This window comes from Cupressus sempervirens, chromosome 4 (assembly GCF_028749045.1).
Source record: "Cupressus sempervirens isolate cs-2001-9-10 chromosome 4, ASM2874904v1, whole genome shotgun sequence".
Classification (NCBI taxonomy): domain Eukaryota; kingdom Viridiplantae; phylum Streptophyta; class Pinopsida; order Cupressales; family Cupressaceae; genus Cupressus; species Cupressus sempervirens.
In genome coordinates this window covers 1,503,544-1,521,595 of record NC_143121.1, presented here as the reverse complement: position 1 = coordinate 1,521,595, position 18,052 = coordinate 1,503,544, and the positions used below count along the sequence as shown (strand labels likewise).

Below are 18,052 nucleotides of genomic sequence, written 5' to 3'. Positions count from 1 at the left end.
TATTGAAGATCTAAAGAAAGAAAATAAAATCTTGAAACATGAGTTAAAAATAGTAGAACTCAAGCTAAGTCTTAAGAAAAATGGAGGAAAGAATGATTCTAAAATAAAAGCTAAAAATGTAGATCTAAGATCCCAATTAAGAAAAGTAACATCTGAATTAGAATCTATCAAGTTGGAACATGCAGAATTAGAGAAATATAATATTATTGTGAAAGGTGAATTGGTGCAAACCAAATAGCAACTTGAGAAATTATATACTAGTAGTGAAAATATTGAAGAAAAAATGTTTGTAGAAAGACCTAGTTATGATAAGACTGGACTTGGATTCTTTCTTGGACAATCCACCAAGAAATCCATTAAGAGAAAAAGACATAATCCTCTTGAAGACAAGAAAGCTTTAAACATGAGAAAATCTGATGATACATCCAAAGTCAAACAGAATGATATTTACTCTAAGAAATCTAAGGAATCTGATTAATATAGGAAAAGTAGAGAAACAAAGGAATCTCATGTTAAATAGTTTACATCTGATGAACATGAACATATTGGAGATGATTGCAATGGTAAGTCTTTTAAACCTATTTCAAATTTTTATTGCCATAATTGTCATGGATATGGACATTATGCAGTGGATTGTAAGAAAACTAAATTTGATAATGATAATGCACATAGTAGAATGTTTAGGAACACTAATTGTACATGTAACAAAAGAAGATCTCGAAGTAATGAAAGTGGAAAGAAGACAAATTTTTTGTTACAAATGTAATAATCTTGGACACATTGCAAGGAATTGCAGAGCATCTAATAACTAGTATAATAAACAAAGAAGGAATGTACCTGTATGTTAGTTATGTAATAACTTTGGACACACAGAAAAGTTATGTAGAATGGATAGAAGAAACCTAAATAAGAATCAGAACTATAGAAGGAACAATAGAAGAAACGATGATCGTCTGAAGGAAGAAATGAAGGAACAGATAGAAGAATTTAAGGAAACATTTGTAAAAGAAAAAGAACCTAGAAGTTCTCATACAGTTCTGGAAAAAGTACATCCTAATGCACCTAATAAGATATTAAAATCACGTATTTGTCTGGTGGTCTAATTTTCTACAAGTAAAAAATTAAATAATTTTGTTTTCCTACAGGATAGGGTTTGGTTTGTACAAAGTTTCATTTAAACAAAAATACGTGAAACCCTTTTAATTTTTGTGCCCCAAGTAGACTTGTTAGGTCATACATTTCTATTTTAAAAAATAAAGGATTTTAGCTAGCAAATCATATTTGAAAGTGGAATATTCTTTTAGGAGACCATCTTAAAATTATTTATTTTCGGTCTCCTCTTCCCAAAAATTTTCCTACCATCAAATCTCTTCTAGATCTATGGTGATCGTCATGTTGCATAGTGAAGTTGCAAGTATTTTACCATATGTGACATGGAGACCATCGTGAAACATAAAGATGATGATGGAAACAAAAAAATGGGCACTAATTTTTCATTATTTTAAAGTTCTTGATAGATAGACTAATGTCAAAAATTTTAGTATCAGAGAAAGGGACTAGATGGAAAGTGCTCTATTTTCTATCACCAATTTTGGAAAAGCTTGGGAGGTTACTATGTCGCGACCAGAAAATGCATGAATCCCACTACTAGCAACATAGTGCCTTGCCATGAAAATCAAAAAGCATGAGATTAACAAGTGGACGAGCACTGTAAAGTTTTTCTATTTTCAATGAGGTTGTATGCTTATGATGCATTTTTAGAAGCATTCATTGTAGTAATAATGGCAGAAACATGTTATATATCTTGGCATCAGAGTTTCTTAATGCCTTAAGGAGGTCACTATGTTGCAACTGAAAAATCAAGGGATCCTACTAATAGCAACATAGTGCCTTGCTTGAAAAGATGGAACATGGCAATAGTTATATTCAACAGTGGCTCCTAAAAGTTTTTCAGTCAGCACATAATCATTATGACATGTTGGCAATAATTAAGAACACGTGTTTTTTTCTTGTGCTAGATTTTAAAAGAATGTGGTGGTTGCTATGTCGCAATTGAAAAACAAGGATTTACACCGGTAGTGACATAGCACCTTACAAGAAAAGTCAATACGTGATAGGACTCAATTTTATCGTGTTGTGAAAGGGATTAAAATATTATATATGATTTTCCAACATGTCAAAGTATTTTCAAATCACATATGACATGGAAAAGTGCTCAAGAAAAGGGCAAATGAAGATTTGGGATCGTCAGATCAAAGATTCGTCAATGATTGTCACTAAGTCACCATCAAGAGTTGTGTGATGTTTATTCCATGTGACATAGTGACCAAGGGAAGGAATGCATGGGCCCACCATAGTTGAAATAAGATAATAGAAAATTCCACACCATCAGATCAAATTCACATCAATGGTAGGTGCTAAGTCATTATGAAGAATTGCTTGTTTTTTAATGCTAGTGACATAGCGACCAAAGGAAGAGATGGAAGGACCCACCACAATCACATTAAAATAGTGACCAAATGCACATTGTCAAATTATAATGAATCAATGGTGGTCATTATGTCACATATGCAAATTGCTCAGTATTTATGCATGGTGACATAGTGAGAAGGTGACACGTGTCCATAAATGCTAGTGGGTCCAGACCAAGTTGCCAGCAGTAAAAGAAAGGCTTACGAGGAGAAAGCTTATTGGATTGAATTCCAACTTGGTGAGTGGAAAATGAGTCATTCCTATTTTTATTCCTAAATCATCAGATTTTTTGAGATCGGTGCTGTATTTTCAAAATTAGAAAGTGGTGCCACCCTGTTTTCCTTACACTTCATTTATGAAGATTGAAGGCTCCTCATGTGAACCAAGAATAGAGTATATTGCAGAATTCCTGCTATTTCCTTCATATGTGAACAAATCTATAGGCTTCCAAATAATTTAGAGCTATTTGCACTGGGTGTGATCAGAACATAAAAGAATCTTCACTTGCCCATAGAATATTGCAAAATTGCAAAGAAAAGGTAGCAAAGAACCAAGTAAGTTCCTATTTTCACCTTATATATCAAAGTCTTCTAGTTTTATACAATTCTATTCACTGTGCCTCCAATGAAGGTTTTCTCTAGTCAAGAAGACTATTTAGCCACAAATATTAATAATGATCTTCTTGAATTATTGCCTGAGTCCACGAACGAGACTGTTAAAGTAAAAATAATAATTTCCCTAAACCCTAGACTCAAAATTGCTAACGAATTGTATGATAAGGGAAACTGGTTTAGGGATGCTAAAGCTTCTCAAATAGGGCTTGTTCTTTTCAAAAAATGGTTTTTAGAAAGGAAATTATTTGCCCCTCATGGGAACATCTAGAACTTTGACTTGGGAAAACTAGTGGTCCCTAGTGTTTTCATGGATTATGACCTATTAGAGGTTATTGCTAAAATTATGACTGAGCAATCAGAGTAGTGAGAAGGTTGGATGGTGAATGTCTCATCACAGTAAGCCGTGAGGAAATTAGAGAAGTTTTTGGTCTAGAGCCATTTTTGGATTATCATGTACCTATTGAGTTACAAGATTTGGAAAAGGAATATCTATCCAAGAAGGATAAGATCATACAGGGTGCATTAAGGGAACACATAGGCATAGTTAGGAACTTACTAGTGATCATAGCATCTACTAGGGAACCTTTTAAAAAGGAATATTTCACTTCCCAGGCTATGGAGATATATAAGACTCTGTGTAAGGTTTTTGGTGAGCATGAGTAAAATATTATGCCTATAAATTTTATGTATATGATGGCTTAGGTTTCTTCTTTCAGTGTTGACATTATTTTTTATTTCACCTCTTATTTAGCAGAAGAAATCAATACAGGCTTGGTTGGAATCACCAAGGGCAAGGTAGAAAAAACCTATGGTCATTACTCACTACTGATGTATACATTCTTGTTTAAAGGTGTAATATATTTTGGGAAAGAAATGGATTTGAATAGAGAATAGGAGGGAGAAGCTCGGCCAGTTCAATTGTAGAGTACAGATATGACCTGGGATGTAGAAAATGCTAGTTTTGTCAAGTTTGATAGGTACTTTGCCTCAAGATTAAGGTGTCTCTTATTAAGAGACAATCCCAGAGTTCCTAAGGCATTAATAAATTTCATCAGGCCCATGGATAACCCCTCTAGTTTGAAAATATCACACAATTGGGAGATATTATACGATACCTTGTTTCAACTGTGTTTAGAGTTTATGGTTTCAAAGGGACTCCTCATGTATTGCCCTACCAAGTGCCTCTAAAAGTGGGGATAGCTGAGATATTGTGCTAGCTGGGAGGATTGGAGGAAAAATATTTGGTAAAAGGACAAAGAGGCTCAATTCTCCCAACTTGTATTGTAGCCCACCATTTTGTAATTACAAAAGGTGGTTGGTTATTTCTATATAAATTACTAAACTAGTATAAGATGATTGTATCTCATCCCTATTTTTGTGATACTGAGGGATTCTATGATTTGGTTTTTAGACATAGGGCTAAGATTGGTTCAATAAAATATGAGCCTTATTACCCTAAGGATATAATAAGGAATGAGCTCTCTTTACAAGAGCAAGAGACCAAGAAAGAAAAGTGGAGAGTTTTTTCAAGAGTTTTGGAATTCATTCGTTGTTTTGACAAAGATTATGAGCCTCTTGGTAATGCAATAACAGAGACAGATAAAATAAATAAACTCATGATAACTTTTCCTAAGATAACGGAGACAATGAATGAGAAGAAACAATTCTTCATTAATACCTATCCTGATAAAGTTAGAGAGGTTATGAGAAGGTTGGCATTCACTTCCAATGTTGGAGTAGGACAATTGAATATCCAAAACAGGTCTGGCTATAATGTAATCCAAAATAAGAAGACCACTGTGAATAAAGGTAAACAAATAATAGGATCCACTAGTGTTGTCTTGGAAGAAAGACATGATGAGCCCTCTCCTAAGAGGGAAAAAATAATGAAAGAACAAGGTCCTCACATTGAGGAGTATTCACCTACCCAATCCCCTTTCCAAATTGGATAGGAGTAGCTCATCGGAGAGAAAGTTGAAAAGTTGAGGTACCAAGGGGGAGTATTTATTACCCAAGCAATGCTAGATAAGGGAAACCTTCAAGAGCCTCTAATTCCAAGCCTTGATTTGATAGTGGAAGCTTACAGAGGAAGGGAATTGGACCCTATATTAGAATAGGCTAACCACAAATTCTTGTTAGATGATGAGTTTTTTAAGTCAAGAGCGTTCTATCAATTTTCTTGGAGAACAAACATGGGAAAATATGAGGAAAGCTGACCCAAGTTGAGAATTGGGCACCTAGAAATGGAGAAGGGAACCATACAAAATCAAATAAAAGATGAAATTGTTGGTGTAAATAAGTATTTACTATTTACACTTACTTAAGTTTACTTAGGTTAATGCATTATTTTATTATTTTATTTTGTGAGACATTTTTGAGTTGTCATGTTGACAACACAAGAGTATGAAAATCTATTTTAGCACATGGTGTTGACAACATTGATTTCTTTGTCACACCCTTGTAGGCTTATCCTCTCATAACCACACTTACTTCTGTGCTTAATGGAGGATAACCCATATCTAGTGGACATGTGCCTAGTTGTCGACATATCATGTAGTTGATTACAAGGCATTCTAGATGTATCTTAGAGGCCTTTATATATAGGCACTCCTAGTGTACTTACACATGGCATATTGAATATATCATCATTCTGATCATACTCTATCTTTCTGGTCTATAATTGTGCTTGTGTTTGAGTTAGTTCTTGGATGAATTTTTCCCTTAGGCAAATTCTTACATGGTATCAGAGCTTGGAGATTTTCTCATCACATATTCATTCGAGACTACTGTTACTTTAGCACTTGAGCCCAAATCTAGAGTACTATAGAAATTGGGAGCATCTAGAGCTAGATCTAACCTCGCCATTACATCTAGAATGTTGAATCGGTGAAATTCAACTATAAACTTGGCTATCTTGGCCAAATTCAACCTTGAGGCAAAACAAATTTGCAAATCAAAACTTGGAGGCCCTGATTTATAGTTCAGGTATGGTCTTTTTTGCAGATTTAATTAATTTATTTAGATTTGCATTTTTTTCTCTGTATTTCTATCATATTTTTGTGCAAATTTTTTGCCCTTCAGGCACCCAGCAGAGAAATTTTTTTAGTGGAACCGGGCAATGACACTCTAGCTTTGCCATTTGGAGGGATTATCTATTTATCATAGGTTATTTATTCAAATCTATAGGCTTCATATTTCATTTGGCATAGTATGGGTAGATTGCAGCAAATATACCTCCACCGCAAAGAATATTCCAATTAAAATTTGGCTAATTTTTTGAGGACCAGGCTCCATCGGTGACATTGAATTTTGGCCAACAGATATCACTGGTGACTGCCCCCACTGGCCTTTCCTTTGTTTATGATTCATGACTATTTTATTTAAATAGCACAAACTATGCTCCCACCATACATGTAGGACAAAAGTTTTAAAAATCAGTGATTACTTTTGTAGAACCCAGCCCACGACTTATCTTCCTTGGAAGCGAAGGAGATTTTGGCACCTGCAACAAAATTTTGTACCAAATTTCCTTCTTACATGTGCCTCCTTCAAACTACACCAAGCAACCTACACTTGCAGAAAATAGACACATTACAAAACTTCTACCCACAATTCGCACGGCACACAGACCAATTGAATAGGCAACACGTGGTGACTTGAACCTCTAATCAGAACAAGTTTTTAGCCAACAAAGCTTCCACATGGCATTCACATAGCATAGTCCTCTGCCACATAGGTAGCCATGTAATCTCGTAGGCTGAGCAACTAATCCCTCCATGTAGACTAGACATGGCCTACCCATAGTTTGACACATGGACTGAGAACCATGTAAGCTATATAGTCACCTTGACAGCCAAGTCAGCACATGACATGTCACATTTATTATACTTTTCTATATGGGTAATGTCACCACTTAACACATAGACTGTCATACTTTCCACATCATCAGTCTGTGTGGTACGGACACCAACTCAGCTTGACACGTTAGTAGGGGACTTTTTTGTTGACATCATTCAATCAGTAGGTTAAATTCGATGGTCATTTGACCATAAAACCTAGTCATTTTACAACTACTATGATGGTCATTTGACCATCAAATTTGGCATTGTAGTTTTCTTGCCAAACCCCTCTCTAGATTGCTTTTCAATTTGGCAACTTGCCTTTGCGAGCCCATAACTTGGACATCCAAACTCTAATTCAAGTGCAATTTTTTTTTAAAATTGGGTAGAATTCCCTAAATTTTCTAGTGGTGGTGTTTTTTTCTAGTTTTGGTGCAAGGATTTTGTAGAAATTGCATTTTTTGGCAATTGTACCTGTATAATCTTGCATTTTGCAGCTTCAAACGCTCTGTACGGACACATTTGGTCACTTTTTTAGGTCCTATTTTTTTTGTAAGTGCTTTTTTTGTCTACTTTCTAGATTTGTAGTTAGATTCTAGGGTTGTGTGGACCAAAATCTCACTTTCAAAATTAGGGCTATTTCAGCATTGTAAATCTTTGATTCTTTTTCAAAATTGTTGTAAATCTAAGCTCTAGTGCTTAGTGATAGATTTGAGCCTCATATGTTAGTTGTAAAAGAAAAATCAAAAAGTTCACTTTGTTCATTTTGAGAAGTGGCCCATTGTACACACACTACTTATAAAGTGTCAAAAGCATCTTTTTTGGGGGGTCTTTTGATTAAGTGAAAAGGGGGTGTGTGTATTGGGTTCTTGTGTCTTTCTTTTGTGCTCTTTTCATTTTCTACATCATGGGTTTTAAATGTCCTCCTTTAACATTGTGCAACTATTCTACATGGAAAGATATTGCACAGAGTAGATTAATGGAAAAAGGATATAGTCTTTATGTTGATGGTAAAATTCCTAAACCTACTGATGCTAAAGAACTCATTGAATGGCAAAGACAAGACCAAAAGACTTTAGGAGCTATTAGGAGTTGTGTACATAAGGATCTCCTCTTTCACATTACCAGTTGTTCAGAATCCAAAGAAGCTTGGGACAAACTTGAATCATTGTATGGTAAGCTGGATAAAGAAAAGGGATTTTAGATTGAGGATGATCTACATCTCTTGGATCCAAATAACTTTGACACAATTCAAGATTACATCAACAAAGCCAATGAGTATAGGGCACTTCTTAAAGATTGTGGAAATCCCATGAAGGATGACAAGTTGATTCATCATATTTTGAAGAGGCTACCTTCAGAGTATGCTTCCTTTGTTTTGATTTTTATTACTCACAGGTTGATCATGGGATCTACTTACCAGAAATCTTCATTTGATGTATTCACAAAGATGTTGATTGTTGAGCAATCTCACTTGATGGATTTAGGACTTCTCAAGTTAGACCAAAGCCTTGATGGCTAGTGATGAGCACCAATCAAGACAAGGAGGGAAAAGCAACAACAACAAGAAGTAGTGGAAGAAAAAATCACAATCTAAGACACAAAAATTATCCTCACAACAAGGTGTTTCTTCTTCCAACAAGAAGGGAATTAATGAAAAGAAGGACAAACTTTTTTGTGCATACTGCAAAAAGCCAAATTATGATGAGCATCATCGCAAGACTAAAAGAATTGATGAGTTGGAATACTTACTCAGGAAGAACAAGATTCAAGTGTCAGGTACTTCCAAGGATTCAACTCCAACCTCTTAAAAGTGAAAAGGGCAATCACTTATGGAAAATTCAAGTTCTTCTTCAAAATGGATACTTGACTCAAGTGCCTCCTACCATATGGGTTCTTCAAAGGGAGACTTTTCTTCATTGAAGCAGTCAAAGGTACCACACATCTTCATGGGAGATGATACTAAAACGGAAGTTGAAGGAAAAGGACATGTGGAAATGGAACATGAGGAATTCAAAGACGTTCTCTATGTTCCAAATCTTAGCTCCAATCTCCTAACAGTTTACCAAATAACTCACATTGAATATGGTCATAAAGTTGAGTTCCTTCCAGATTTAGTGATGGTGTGCAGTCTTAGAGATGATTCATTAGTTGCAGTGGGGAAAGTCAATCATGACAAGAGGAAAAATTGAGGGGATTGATCTTTAGAACCCACCAACATTTAGTCTACACAAGATAGATGTTGTAGGTATGAGGATTAGGACTCTCAAAACCATGGCAAGTTTCATGATAAAAGCCAAGTCTCTCGATCCTACACTTGAAGTTGAAGCCATTAGCAATGCTACTCACATACTTAATAGGTCTCCTCATAATGCCTTATATAGTAAGACTCCTTTTGAGGCATGGTGTGGAAAAAAACTAGTTGTGGGTCACTTTAGAGTCTTCAATTGTCTAGCATCGGCAAACCTATCTTCTAGGAATTGCAAGGCACTGGCACCTAGGCTTTGTACTTTCATCAGATATAAAGACAATGCAAAGGCTTATAGACTTTTGGATCCAAAGACTCATGATATTTTTTTGGAGAAGGATGTACACTTTAAGGAAAGTTCACCCAGCTTATCCTCTAATCCTCTCTGCACATCATACATAGGTGAAACTGATAGTGACACCAGTGATAGTCATTCAATAGATTTAGACTCATGGGGTTCTACCGATAGTTGCAGCAAGAGGTCACATTATTAGTTTAGTCCACATGCTTACATTGCCACAGTGAAAGGTCTAGCAAAGCATGGTACACCTCATCTTCCAGCTCTAGCTTTAGTTGACTTGGGAGATAGACTTGAGGACTTACATCTTCTCATTGATGATGATAATCCTTCTACAGTTGTTGCAAGGGCTCACTTTGACCCTAATTTCCATTCTCTACATGATCAAACTTTATAGGTTGGCATAATTGTGGATACTTATGTACAGTAATTGGAGGATGTCTCTTTGTCAATTGAGGAGATAGATGGTTCATTGGGATAGGTTCAACAGACATCCTTACCAGATCTACATTCATTCTTTTTAGCACAGTTGGAAGGGGCAAGCATCAACATCAACACAAGGATACTTGGACAAGTTTCTAAGCTAGCATACATCTTCAAGATTGTACCTTTAGCATTTTTTTTTCCTAAGGGGAGGAACACCATTCTACATTCTTGGACCAGCTTCTTCATCAAAGCAACTTTCACTGACAAGCATTCTTCATTTGGGGGGGGGACTACTTTGTCTCTCTTCCTCTTCTTTCTTATGGGGGGGACTTTTTCCTCTTATGAGGTTTAGTTCTTCCCCTTCTTCACTTATGTATATACTAGATGTATGTCATAATGGGGGAGTCTTGATTACTCCATTCATCCATGCATCCCTATTCATCTCTCTTTTTGGGGGAGGGTTTTTCCCATGAGGCGTTCCCTCTTTCTCTGCTTTATCAAAGATTGCATTTTCATTATGTACATGGGTACCTAACATGGCCTAATAGTCAAGACCCATCCTGCATCTTCATCCTAGTTTTCGTAAGCTTAAGGGCATTCCACTAAGTTGCACTTAATGGGGGGTGTTGGTGTAAATAAGTATTTACTATTTACACTTAGTTAAGTTTACTTAGGTTAAGGCATTATTTTATTATTTTTCATTATTTTATTATTTTATTTTGTGAGACGCTTAGGAGTTTGCACACCTTTTTGAGTTGTCATGTTGACAACACAGGAGTATGCAACTCTATTTTAGCACATGGTGTCTACAACACTAATTTGTGTGTCACACCCATGTAGGCTTATCCTCTCATCACTACACTTACTTTTGTGTTTAATGGAGGATAACCCATATCTAGTGGACATGTGCCTGGTTGTTGACATATCATGTAGTTGATTATGAGGCATTCTAGATGTATCTTAGAGGCCTTTAGATACAGGCACTCCTAGTGTACTTACACATGGCATATTGAATATATCATCATTCTGATCATACTCTCTCTTTCTAGTCTACAATTGTGCTTGTGTTTGAATTCTTAGTTCCTGGGTGAATTTTTCCCTTAGGAAAATTCTTACAAAAATGACATAAGAATTTAAAAACTTGACCCCTAAAAAGGAAAAATAGATGGTAAAAGCATCTAATATTCTACTGCGACCCAATTGGGATATAGTAGATGCTTTAGTTTTTAATTTTGTTTCTAATAAATTAAATGCATAGGACCAAAATAAGAAAGAAATAAAAGGTGCCACCTTCAGTGAAGAGTAGGCAGCCTTAGTCATTTGGTCATTAAGAAAAGGATCTAGGACTATCTCATCATAGTCAGGTGACACTATATTAATGGCAAATATAATTGTAAAGAGAGTGGCAGATACTACCCATGTAGAGGCTACACATTTGAATTTTGGTATGTCTCACTTAGCTTTGGCCACTATAGAACAAGATGAGAAGGAAAGTTTGGAGTTACAGGCTAAGTATGATAAAGTTTTGAAGGCTTATGATAAAGAAGTTCAAAAAAGAATTGAACTTGAAAATAAAATGAGGGGATAGTCTTCTAGACCAAAGATTGCATACCCTCACCCACCAGTCGAGCCTTTTAAATCCACTCCCCTTATTGAGATCCTTAATGCACCATAGAGGCCACAGTACTATACAACTGAAAATTTTGAAGAGAAAAGTAAACTATGGGCATTATATGTAGAGTTGAATGTGTAGTATGAAGATAAACTAAGAAAGGCTCTCATGTATTCCATTGACCAAATTGAATGGCCATTGTTCTATGATTAGTTCACAAGGGTAATAAACATATGGGAGGAGATAAAAGAAAATGAAGAGATTTTGAAACCCATTGTCAATAAATGGAGTAAAAGGAGAAAAGAGGTCACATTTCTATGTTATTCTATCATAAGATCTTCACATGATCACATTGAAATAACTTATGATCTTGCTAATGATCTTCCAAAATTTGATGATAAGAGAGTTGAGCTACAAAGAAGAATTGTTAGCTACTTGGATAAGTACAAAAGTAAGATATTTGATTTATTCCCACTTGCTTTGGATAAGAAGAATAAACTAAAGAATAAAGACGAATGGACCAAAGAATTAGATGATTTATTTTGTCTAAGAATGAATAAAGTCATTAATGAAATAGGACATGCATGGTGGGCAACCACAATAGAAGAAATGGTGAAGGTTCAATTATTCTTTGATTCTTTAAACATGATTTTATTAATATTGATAAAGAGGTTGAATATGTGATCAAGAAGAAAATCATATTCAGATGACACACTTTTTGACAAGTGGATGGAAGATATTGCTTTTGATGAGTAGTGGGAAGAGGTTAAGAGTGATAATGATGAGATGGATCAAAATGAAATTCAAATCATTGATGCACCTTCAATAGATCAAAGGAAAGAAGAAGATAAAGAAGGGCAACCATCTCAAATGGGAAGTATTGTGGGCCAAATGGATGATATGGTAGAAATAAAACTAGGTATAACTATCACCTTGACAGTACATGATGATGCAAGTGGAAATGATAGAGTTTAGGTAAATTTGTAGAAATTAGAGCCTAACATATCATTGGCAAACTTGATAGCTACATATGTCAAGGATTCAGAATAGCAGAAGAGCCAAACATTGAAGTTGTAGCCTTTGAAGATGTAACAAAAAGATCGACCCACCAAAAGAATTTTTTGATGTAAAAGTCTTTCTATTACACATAGTTTTGTCTTTTATGACAACTTTATAATGTAAATATATTTTGTTAAAGGACGGCTCTCAGTTCTTAATGCCTGAAGCTTGTTGCATCTTACAATATATAAGAGAGATTCCAACGCTAGAGAAAGGGTCTAAATTATTGTCTTTCCAAGTCTTTGCTAAATCTATTTGTTCCAGTCCTTTTGATGAATACTTTGTGATATATTTTCTCTATAGGTTTATGAGAATACATCAATTTGACAGGATTTAGATGTTTTATCTTGAGTCATTCTAAGTCTTGTTTAATTGTATACAATTATTTTTAAAATGAAATTAATACAAAGATGAACTGTCATTACATCTTTTCTGATTGAATCTTGTCTCCATTTCTTTTACCTAGTTATTTTGAAGTTTTATAAGCAAGGCTTGTCCAATTGAATGCAATTGAATCAAATTATATATCAATTCACCATTTCTATTAGTTCAATGAATTAAATAAACACTTTAGTGGTATTGATACGGTCTCCATGGTAATAGGAAGGATGTTTGTGAGTATTATTTTTAGTAAGAATTGTTGATAATGTTGATTATAAAGCAATCAATCAGATTTAGGAATTGAATGGACTCTGAATCCCAATGGTTGAGGCATTAATTTATTAAATTCAATCTGTATGTGAAGAAATCATAGAAAAGCATCAAACTCAAACTCAAAATCAATTTTTACTTCACTGTTTGAAAGATCTCAATGTTGGTCAGCACTTGTTTTAGTCAGCTACTATTGTTAGAAATATTTGCAAATCTAAGAAGAATTGTGACCAAATCTACATATAAGGGATGTGTATTATCTTAAGGTGTCATGGAATGAATAAACTATGTATATGTCAAAGATAGGAGATGAGAATTAGAATGAAACTAAGAGATTCTTACTCAGTAGCATTCATTTGAACCATCCCTCAAGTATACCCTCCTTGGTTTTGCAAAGCCTAAAGAGTAGGAAATCTATCTTGATTTTGTTATAGTTAGGTCTACATAAGAAACACATTCAATTGTTTATAGGGAGTAGTTGATCCTTAGATTGTTTGTGCTTTCATTATCTTGGTATTGAGTATCTTGTTACTTAATAGTTGAAAAACACCAACAAAATGGTGACTCTACGGGGGAACCTCTTAACACACATGTTTGTGTAAAATGTACTACAGTTTCTTTGGTCTTGTTTTGTACATATGTGTCAAATCATTTTGTAGTATTGTTTTTAGTTGTAGTGGGCTTATTTTTAGTGACAAACCTTGACAATTTTTTTTTTTAAAGAAACAACCCTAATGCCACAAGTGTACGTTGAAGTACACAGCCTCTATAAAGTGTCTTATCTATCAAGCAAGAGTTGTAGTCATGTGTTTTTTGTGATTGGTCCCTTATTTTATAAAGATATTTGGTATTTTCCTATAATTTTTCCTTTAAAGTCAAAAGCTATCTTATTGTCATATTTTCCTAAAAATAGGGTGACAATTCAATCAAGGTTTTGGAGCTAGTGCTTATTTAATAAGAAATTCTTTCTTAATGGTTGGTAAAAGGAAGAATACAAGAGGTTACGCAAGGGCCAATCTTGCCCCAAGGTGGTAGAAAGAATCAAGGCAAAAAGAAAGCAGATCCAAATTCCACATGAAAACCAAGCGGTAATACAACAATTTACCCTCAATACCAACCAGTGGTAGGTGTAGACACCTAAAATTGTCCAAAACCCATTTCCTAACCAATTAAAGAAATATTTATTATTTAATTAATTACCTTACCATTAATTAAATAAATTTACATTTATTAATTATATTTTTCTTTCCTTGATTTAAATAAACTAAGGTTTATTTAAATCCTAACCCATTCACTTTAATTAAGTACTTCGTTTACTTAATTAATCCCTTTCCTAATCCCACTTGGAATTAAATATTTAATTTAATCCTATTTGAGCACATGGCTCCTACCTTTAACCCTCACCTAACTTCACTTGCCTAACCTAACCCGCCTTTCTAAACCAACCCACTTCCTTAATCATGCTTTCTTTGCATAATCACCTAGCTAATTACCTTTTAATCCTAAGTGTGTGCTCACACATGTGTGAGGAATCCTCACACATGTGTGAGGGATGTTCACACTTTCCTCATCCCTCATGTATACCATGCCTCTTGCACACTTTTCCTCTTGCATGAGAGTCAAGGTGTTTCACACGTGTGAGAAGTCATGCCTTCTCACACCTCTTGCACACTTTTTTTCTTGCATGAGAGTCAAGTTGTCTCACACCTCATTGATCATGTCACCATCAAAGCTTGCTCACACATGTGTGAGCATATTTCCCCCTTTGAATGGTCAAAACCCTAATCCACATGGAGCCTCCTTAGCCTCCACCTCATTGACACCCCATCGATCTTGAGAGATCCTAGCCCTTCATCTTGCATTCAATCTTAGTTTTCTATTGCATCCATTTTCCTATAAAAGGAGAGCCCTCTCCTCATTTCCACAGGCACCATCTACCTCATTGTTATGCTATTGGATTTGTGAGCAACCACATCCCATAATATGGAATCATCAATCATTTGGTGATTTCATGAGGTTTTCATTAGTAGTTTGAGTCATTGTGATTTCATGTTATGCTTTTTACATGTTTATCTTGCATTATTTTGAGGTTTGCATAATCATGTAGGAATAGATACTAGTTGCTTAATATTTATTCTGTTTATTACATTTTTATGAAAAAAAATTTATTTTTATTTATTTATTTTTTTAAACCAAAAAATAAATTTTATCTTTTAAATAAACCTTCAAATTTTTCAATTTTTTTTCAAAAGCATCAAAAAACAAAAAAAAATTGCTTGACGTGCCTCTAACCGTCAAATTTTTTCTCACAGGTCACTGATGTCAGCACTGCATCAGCATTCCATGCCCTTCTAAGCTATAAGGAGTAACTTTCCCTTTTTTGCTCATAACTTGAGCATACGAACTCCATTTTTGAAAAATGAAATATTGTTGAAAAGCTGATTCTGAGCCCATCTTCATGGTGCTAGTTTCATAAGATTTTGATGCTATTTAGATCTCTATTTTCTCTGTCAAAGACCAAATTTTGTGCTAACCTTTTCATTGCAGGGTTGTTTCATGTTTGTCCTACATTTTTGCTTCCCTAACTTGTGCTTTTGCAGGGATATTTTCTCACTAACCATATTGCTTGCAGGTTTTTGCCTTAATTTTATTTTGGAATGAACCTGTATGGTTAAACACTCATCTTTTAATGCATGGTTAAATGCTAAAACAATCGAATTCAATCTTGAATGCCTTAAGGGAATGGACATGTATGCTTAGGTTAGCAAACATTTAGAATTGGTGCTTAAAATGAACTCACACAATCTTGAATGTCTTAAGGGAAATTGATTTCATTTCCAACAATTTTGCTTATGCACATGCTCGATTTACTTTCTTGTTGATGAATCCATGTTTTCATTTACGTTGGTGACATTTCAAGTTGGAAAGAACATTGTATGGTTTAATCACATGTGTCTTCAACGTAGATTAGAAAACCTAAAGTTTCATTGGGAAGAAATGCATGTCTTTTGAACCTTGAGGCCACTTACATATTCTCTCCCCTCCCACCTTCAGGTGATCTTGGGTGCACAAGAAATAAGTGGTCTTATTTTTCTTTTTTTAGGAGGCCTGCTTGGGGATTTCTTAACCACTTGGGACAACCTCAACTCCTGTGTTCTGGCGGAGTATAAAAATTGGGAGGTGAATCAAAAGACACCTCTCTTGGAAGCAAAATATTGTTACTCTTGGCTAAGCCCCAAAGAACTTTATACCTTTGGGAAGTGAAAGAGGAGATTTGGGTTACCATCTCCCCCTGGCTATGTGGTAGTATTTTCTTTCATCTATAGATTTGGGCTTCACATACCTTGCATATATCGAGGATGCCCTCTAGTTGATCCTTGTACATCCTAGTTGAAACCTTATAGGTTTTTTGGTGTGTTTGACGTTCTTGAGTGTTTGAAACACACTTACCTTGTATATATTTCCTTGTTTTCTTTTGCAATCTCAAATTTGAAAAACCCAAAAAAATCATAAAAACATAAAAACCCAAAAAAAAAATTGTAAAACTTCCAAATCCAAAAAAATCAAAACAACTTCAAAAATAACAAAAAAATGTCTTGGTTTAGGTCCTCTTAATCAAGTTGCCCACATCACTTCCATGTCACTTCTTCTTTCCATCACATTCATCACCCTCATCCATCTCTTGTCTTCATCATTCAAAGCATTCCTCCACATCTTAATCATCTCCATTCATCTAAATCACTTCCTCCTCATCCCACCTCATCCATAATCTTCATCCTAGTCATGCTTCATCATCATCCACATCCAATTTCCTCTACCAATCTCATAATGCATTCTTAATTCAGTCCTCCACATCATCATCCTTCTAATCCAATCCCTTGTCAAATTCATTCCTTTCAAATCAATTCTTAATTCAATCCATTTACATCTTCTTCCATAATCAATCTTTCTAATTTGATTCACGTCTTCTTCTAATTCAATCTTTTCACCAAATCTTCTACTTTGGACATAGGAGCATTGTCATCAACATTGGACTTTCATTCAAATTTCACATTCACTTGTTTGCAATATCATAGGGTTTTTATCAATATCAAATCAAACCCTCATTAATATCAATATCATAACAAATCCAATTCAAATTAAATCAATGCAAAGTCCAACATTTAATCCTAGTCCTAAGTTCATATTCCATCCCTCATCAAATCTTTCATAACTCTTCATCTAACATATATGGATCTAAATTTGCTTAATCAAATGGTTGACAATCTTCAAAGACAATATGGAGTTCTACCTCCTATTCAACCTGCATATCAAATTCATCCTCAACACTTCATATCCAACTCTAATCCATCTCATGTTCATTATTCTTCTACCTTTGACAAGGGAAATCCACCTCATTATCCTTCAACTCCATACAATTCGATTCCTAGCCCACACACTTCCTCAAACACATGTGCCCTTGCCATGGAAATGGAAAAATTAAAGAATTATCTCTTAGCAAGTCAACAGAAGGAGTCTGCTTTCCATGCCATGTGTCCTCTTCCTCCATGTTCTGAGGACCATAGTCCTCATGTCCCATCCAACCCCAACCCTTCATGCAATCCCCTACCCATAGTTCCACCTTCACACGATCCTAATCCTCCAAAATCCAAATCCTCCCCACCTTGTTAGGGGTGTTTTTCATCGTTCTTGGCTAAGTGTTAAATACAAAATGAAGTGAGCCAATCACCCAAATTCATACCCCTAGTTCCATCTCAAGACCTTCCTCCAAAGCATGAAATTATAGATTCCTCTCTAGATCTAAGCATTTCTTCATCCCATCATTCCTTATCC

At 35.0% G+C, this 18,052-nt stretch overlaps 1 protein-coding gene across 1 annotated transcript in view; it reads left to right on the top strand.

Annotated features, from left to right (window-relative positions):
- LOC149559632 (uncharacterized) overlaps nt 1–15,588 on the top strand; it is a 64,526-nt gene extending 48,938 nt beyond the window's left edge. Inside the window, exon 4 of the mRNA XM_089824782.1 lies at nt 15,532–15,588. Within this exon, the coding sequence (XP_089680908.1) occupies nt 15,532–15,588 (57 nt within the window). The remainder of the gene's footprint in view (nt 1–15,531) is intronic.
- The last annotated feature ends 2,464 nt before the right edge of the window (nt 15,589–18,052 follow it).